Raw genomic sequence first — 7320 nt, 5'->3', positions numbered from 1 at the left:
TTATCAATTATGAAAATTCTAAGAGTATGGAATGAGGTTAACAAAAATAGCAAAGTGATCACTGAAAGGAGATGGCATCCACCCTGCTGCATCGGAGCAATTATTTTGGAAGATGAGATCTAAAATATTTCCATCGATATGAGTGGGATATTGACAACGCTGGTGAAAGATATGCGGTGGTAATAATTCATTCAGATCATTTCTGTTATCAGGCAAGTTGAAATCACCAAGAATTACTGTCGAGTATGTGGCAACGTCAATTTGCTGTCCAATTTGATCGAGTTCGATTTGCAGCGACTGTATAAACAAAGGAATTGAACTTGCCGGAGGTCTGTAAATTAAAACGAGTAAAATATATTCACCATTGACCATGACCAAAGACGGAAGTAATTCTATGTTACTAACTGTATTTAATAACTGAATTATTTGAACATGATTCGTATCATAAGTTATTGCTAGTCCATGTTCAGTTTGTTTGTGTAATGTTTTCCAAGTAGATAAGTTTGGATTATCCTCTACCCTTTTGGCAGTATTTCTACCAGTTTCTGTAAAACATAGCAAGCAGCATGTAGAGGTGTAAATTTCTTGAGATAGGAAATGCTCAATATGCATATTCCATGATCTAATATTGAAAAGACACAAGTTTGGACCGTGCATTCTTTCCAACGGATGAGTTAACAATAAAGCCTTATTCGATCTCATTTCCTCCATTGCTTTTAGGGCCTTATTATTTACAACAATATGTTTATCAGGCTTGAAATTCAATAAATGTATATTGTTACTAGATGTGGCACGAGAAAGTAGCGTGTATAGAAGCCCTGGTCCAACTGGTGTTAACCCTTTCCCACTTCTAGTTGATTGATCTAAATTCCCACTAGCGTATTCCAATGTACTACCTTGTGCTTTGTGAATCGTAGTAGCAAATGCAACAATCAATGGGAACTGTTTTCTTGTAATTTCAATGTCATTGAATTTAAAAGTTTTTGTTTCTGGGTAAATAGGAACGCATGATTTGTATTCATATTTTAATCTCGAGTCTTTCAGTTTGTTACCAGATGAGGGATTGTCAAATTGAACCAATATCATACCTGAGGGTTTGTTGTTTCTAAGCCCTTGAATGTATCGAACTATCCCGGTTGAGCCATTAATCAATTTATCTTCAACATCTTTGTTGATTGTGAGCATGACTCTAGCTCCAACACATATCGTCAATTCCTTTGGTAGCCCTGCAGTCTCATTGATTGGCATATCTTTCTTTAAGCTAACTTTAGTTCTTGACTCATCTTTTGCTAAAGAGGTATGTTTATTACCCCATTCTTTACATTGTCTCAAGCAAAGAGAATTTTGCTGATCTTTTAGTCGGTTAGTTATGTACATTTTCATGAAATTCTCAGGCCATTCAGTTGTATCAGTTTGTTCGAAAGATGAAATTTTTTCGATATCAGCTGACGTATGGTTACCTTCACGAAGCCTATTAAGTAATTCAGCGAATTCGGAATCTCCACTTTGTCTAACTATTTCCTCTAACTCGTAAAGTTGGAATTCGTCCCATGCGAATCTTAAACCTTTTGGGTCGTATATTGAGTTTTGACCAACAGGTGTCAACTGAAAAAAGTCTCCAATCAATAACAAGGAAATGCCACCAAACGAATCTTTATTTTCTTTGATATTTTGCAATCTTAAATTCAAATCATCAAAACTTTTGTCACCAATCATAGAGATTTCGTCAATTATAAGAATCCTTAAGTATTTAAATTTTACTCTCAGATTTTGCATATTTGAATTGCTGAGTGATTTATTAATAACGTATGTCCCCTTTCCATATATCGGTAGTTTCAACACTGAGTGCAAGGTGGTTCCGTCAATGCTTGCTGCTGCTTTACCAGTTGATGCAGTTACAAGAACAGATGGTTGTGTGTCACAATTTTGACCAGGCTCTTTCAAGATCTTTCTCAACTGTTCAGTCAAAGCTTTTACTAAGAAACTTTTTCCAACACCTGCACCACCACTTAATAGAATTCTAAATGGGTCTGGTTTTTCAAGGGAATTGTTTTTCTCAGCTAATTTAAGAGTCACGACATATTTAAATATGTAATTAAAAAAGTTTTTCTGTTTTTCGTTAAAATTAGAACACATATTGTAAAATAAATCACGCGGCATAGCAGGATTTTGATTTGTCACAGTAAAAGGTATCAAGGGGTTCTCATTCGATTCATCATTAGATTCCTTGTCTTGATCAAAGTCTATCAAATCTGGATGAAATACACCATAATCGTTGCCTTGTTCATCTTCACTGCTACTTTCTGAGTCAGAGTTATCATAAACGGGTATTTCGTCCAGGTCTATTTCATTTGGTTGGTTAAAATTAGAATCATGTTTTAAAATGTTTGGCATAATCACCTCTTCAACTTCAAAGAATTTTTCTTCAAATGTTGCACAATCTCCTTTAATGGTATCTTCATTTTCCCAAGGCATGTATAATTGGAGAAGTACAAGGTAGTAATTATTTCTATCTTGAAGTTTACTAACTTTATGATATCGGATTACACACGCGCGGCTTCTTTTTTCTCATTTTCCCCATGCCATTTTTCAATGTAATTGTTTTGGATAATTCAGCATTAATCTCGATAGTTTCTGTTTCATTGTCAGATTCATTTACTTCATCTTCTTCTTCATTTTCGTTTTTCTTTGGATAAGTATACGTGGAAGCAAAGTCAGCATAGCACATGTCTCTTAAGTTATTAGGACGATTAGCATACTTGTCAATTAAATTCTTTTTGTAAACATTTTTGGACTCTGGATCGAGTTTAGCTAGCTCAGATGGATTTTTTAACATCCTTAATCGCTTTTCTTTTGGTCCTGATGGAATATATTCAACATCAATATTCGAGGTTCGCATCTTTAAAGACAGAGTCCTTTTTATCGCTTCATGAGTCGATACTTCACGTTTAGTCAAAAACACATTTCCTATAGCACGCAATTTATCTTTTACAGCTTTTCCAGATGCCTCTTTGTGTGCCTTTTTCATAAGTTCACTCATATTTCTTTCTGGTTTACACATGTAAGAAGTAATATACGCTAACACCGCATACATATTTGTAACGTACTGAATGTTCATGTTTGATTGTAAAAGGCTAATTATGACAGTATTGTATGGGCCGATGTTAGTTTCATGAGGTTTCCTTTTGTAAATCACAGTCAGCTTTCTTTGAACTATATCTAATGCAGAGAAATATTCATCTCTTGAAAGATCACAAGATAATAATAAATCATCAAGAGTAACACTTTCAAGATCTGTACTGCAATTATTAATTTCGTCAAGTACCTTATCTAAAATTCTTTTGCTTTGTCTATACTCATTTTTATCAATGTATTTTCCACGTATAATACGAGTTTCTTCACAAGGTGGCCAAGGTGCTTTAAACCTACATCTTGATCCACTTTTCTTTCTACAAGTAAATGTGTGATGATGTTTTTGAACTGTGTTAACTAGATGATAGAGCTCAGGATATTTTTCTTTATCCGGTAGCTGACACGTGATATATTTGTCAATGAAATCTATAACCTCGTTGTCTTTGCTACTGTCTCTCTCATTGATTTTAGGCGCATCTTTAATATGGACTTGTGAATGGACGTGTTCCAGCCCCGTACGATGTTGAAATTCTCTTCTATCGTCATAATTTAAAATCTGTCCTATTGGATGCAAGCCGCTCATGAGCATTTTTGGAAAAACTTTATTGAAAATGTGATCGATTTGTCTGGCTACTGTGACAGGGTTTCTTTTTAAATATTGAACTTTTTCACTCCAGCTCATATTATTCACCTCTTCATCTGTTAGAGTTTCTCCGTATTGTGTAGCGACTACTTTGATAATATTAGTCCATTTAAATAATGCTGCACTCCATGTAAGAAAGTATGTGCTAGGTCCAAACACACGACATTTAGCTAAAACATCCAACATCATGTTATGGCACCACTGTGGAGTTCCTCTAATATTCTTGAATGAGTTTTGGAAAATTTGGTCATCATTTATCATTTGTCTAACGTTATCAGGGTTGGTCAATGATCCTGCAGAAATATCACTTTGAAAGTGTTTTTGCTGTGAAAAACTGATTGCACTAGCAACATTCGAGCTTTCCGTCCAATGCAAAGAATGAAATATGTACTGAGGATCTGAAGCAAATCTATCATCTGACGATTTCAGCCTGGCATGGACATATTTTATTGGAGTTATATTCCTATCTCTAGGCGTATTGAAGTAATTCTTAGCATCAGGATAATGCCCTGGAAAAGCTAATGCTTCCCAATCTGGTTCAGAATAGAATGACACAGGCAATTCGTTTTCGCACGGTGCAATATTGACAATTTCATCAGATGATATAGGGGTGGGTTGTTTATGAGCAATCTCAATAGCTTGTTCTGAAGTAATATTTGCGCCTTCAATTTCATACATTAGAGTTGGCTGGGAGGAATTGTTATCTTTAATTTGTTTTTCGTGATTTTTATCATTGCCTTCAATGTTATCATCACTATCACTTTCATCATCTTGCTGAGGTTGTGCATTTTTATCAGTAAGTAGTGACCATAATTCAGGGTCTCTTCTCAAACTTTCATCTTCCCATCTCGCATTAGGTACAACATTTTCATAAAATTTATTTATTTCAACTAACTTTTCTAAAGCTTTTGTAACAAATGCAGGTCGGATATTTTGTTTATTCACATAGCTTTTATCTGTAAGACGTCGCTTTAAAGCAAGTGATATTAAAAATTCTTCACTGCAAACTCTTGGTAAAATCTTTTGAATTTTGTCTAGATTTGCCGGAACCATTACGCACTGTCCTTTGAGACCTTGCTGCCCACCTTTATGTTTTGGTACAATAAACATGAAGGGAATAATTTGCGACACAAGCATCATTTCTATGGGGCACAAATCATCTAATTCAGGAATTCTTGTAGACAGTTGCAAATTATTTGCTTGAGCCTGCACTGGTAACTTTTCTTTTTTTATTGCTTTATCACATGGGTGGCAAATCCAGTATTTTTCTTCTGAATCACAATGTAAGTTGACAGCATCACATTCTTCAAACATTGGTAAGCCTTCATATTCTTTATGGAGGAACCGCTTGCCGTTTCCCTTGTACTCCCATTTTAGACATATGTGACATTTGTTTGTCGGGCCGTTTTGTGTAGCTGTTACAAATTTTTGCTTTACGATTTCAAAAGCTTTGGTTAAAGTTATCGAAGGGTCAACCATGCTTGATCTTTGAACTTTATCAAATTCTTTTTGTTCCTCTATTTTGCTAAGCTGTCGAAATTTCCCCTTTTTTATCCGATTATTTTTTTTAACACTTTCTTTTTCAAAATCATTTTGATTCTCCCGCAAATTTTGCATTCTTTTCCGTGCAGATTTTTGGTTTTCTTTTTTTTTTAAATCATTTTGATTTTCTCGAAAAAGCCTTTTCTTTGATTTATCAGATTTTCGACTTTCATCTCTTTCAAAATCATTTTGATTTTGCCTCAAATTTTGCATTCTCTTTTGTGCAGATTTTTGGCTATCTTTCTTTTCAAAATCATTTTGATTTTCTCGAAAAAGCCTTTTCTTTGATTTATCAGATTTTCGACTTTCATCTCTTTCAAAATCATTTTGATTTTCCCTCAAATTTTGCATTCTTTTTTGTGCAGATTTTTGGCTTTCTTTCTTTTCGAAATCGTTTTGATTTTCTCGCAAATTTCGCATTCTTATTTGTGCAGACTTTTGGCTTTCTTTCTTTTCTAAATCATTTTGATTTTCCCGCAAATTTTGCATTTTTTTTCGTGCAGATTTTCTGGCTGAATCAATTTGAGTGTTATCAAAATTACACCGCATTTTCTTCATGACAGATTTATTCGAAGAAACTGTTAGTTTACGTTTTCTTTTTACAGGTGTGGTGGAAATTGACTCAGACGGGTTTATCGTTGTTTTTCTGCTTTGTCTTTCTAGCTCTAAAACAAGTGATCTCTTTATCATGACTTCAGGATTCAACTCATTATTATCATCAATTTTTGAGAAAAAAGAATTTTGATTTTTTACTTCGGGAGTGTTGTTTTCAGCTACATATTGTGTGGTTATATTTGCTGTTGGGATATTATCTTTTGAAGAATTGACATTTGGTTCAATAAAAAAATCTTGACTCGAAGGAGTAATCGGTATTATTTCGGTTGTTTTTCTATAGATCAATAAGTAAGGAACAATATGGTCATTGACCGTACATCTAAATACATTATTTCCAATAGCCACAACACGCTCATCGTCAACTGAATACCACATTTCTCCGTATCTTACAGCTGCAGTGTAGTGACCACTATTTGCAGTATTCCCATGGTGATAAATAATGGCCTGTAAATGAAGTTTCCCTATAAGTACATTTTCAATGTCCGTTTCGATTCTTAAATTTGGAGCTAACTTTCTAGAGGTGTTGGTTAATCGGTCGTAACCAAAAATGAGTAATTGAATGATTAAAGTATCTGAAATGTTGTACAAAGTTTTGGCTTTAGTTGCTTTTGTTCTAACAGGGCAAGTAGAACATTCGTACAGCTCATCGAGAAATTCCCCATTTGGATTGTTGATACGTCTAGAGATTTCTACTTCGATTGAATTTTCTTTAAAACGATTAGGGAATTCGATATGGCATACGGTATCGTATAAGGATCTTTCAGAGGCTTTGAAGCAAGTTTGACATAATATAGATTCTAAAAATGATATTTGGAAAATATTTTCGGGTACGTTATTATTAGCATTGAAAGGGTAAATGAGATTCACAATGTGCATTAAACATTCTTCAGCGTCAAATTGTTGTCGTAGGGCAGGGTCATAATTTGGTAACTCGATTGATGAAATAAATTTATATGTTTCGATTGTGGTAGCAGAATTTTCCATCACTAAGAATAATTCTTTAACTTTCAATTTAGCAGGGTTGTTTGTATCAAGATGATTGACAAATTCTCGAAAGCTATCGATTGAGTAAAGTACTTGGAGGACTGAATTAAAGAAGCAAACATTTTGCTGTAAATTTTTCAACCCTAAAGGTGATTTTCCTCTCAATGGTAACAAGCTACTTACACGTTCTAGATTCGAATCATCAACTTGCTTCACTTTTCTAGGTGTTTCTTAAAACCCTTTTTCTTTTTTGATGTTCCTTTTGGTCTCCCTTGGCTTTTCTGAAATCTTTCGTCAGCCATCTTCAAAAAATCGAACTCAAACAAAGTTTTAGATGTAATAATTTCAGATTTCGTAATTTCAAGTCTCGTAATATCAAATTTTGTAATGAGCGTAATGAGCGT

At 34.2% G+C, this 7320-nt stretch overlaps 1 protein-coding gene across 1 annotated transcript; it reads right to left on the bottom strand.

The window, feature by feature from the left end:
• Positions 1–2530: 2530 nt before the first annotated feature.
• On the bottom strand, positions 2531–5254 carry LOC136813647 (uncharacterized). The gene has a single exon (XM_067070153.1). The coding sequence runs from the start codon at positions 5252–5254 to the stop codon at positions 2531–2533; it is 2724 nt and encodes a 907-aa protein (XP_066926254.1).
• Between the last annotated feature and the right edge of the window lie 2066 nt (positions 5255–7320).

Source organism: Clytia hemisphaerica, unplaced genomic scaffold (genome assembly GCF_902728285.1).
Source record: "Clytia hemisphaerica strain Z4C2 unplaced genomic scaffold, Clytia hemisphaerica genome assembly, whole genome shotgun sequence".
NCBI classification, from domain to species: Eukaryota; Metazoa; Cnidaria; class Hydrozoa; order Leptothecata; family Clytiidae; genus Clytia; species Clytia hemisphaerica.
This window is presented reverse-complemented; position numbering and strand designations above follow the sequence as displayed.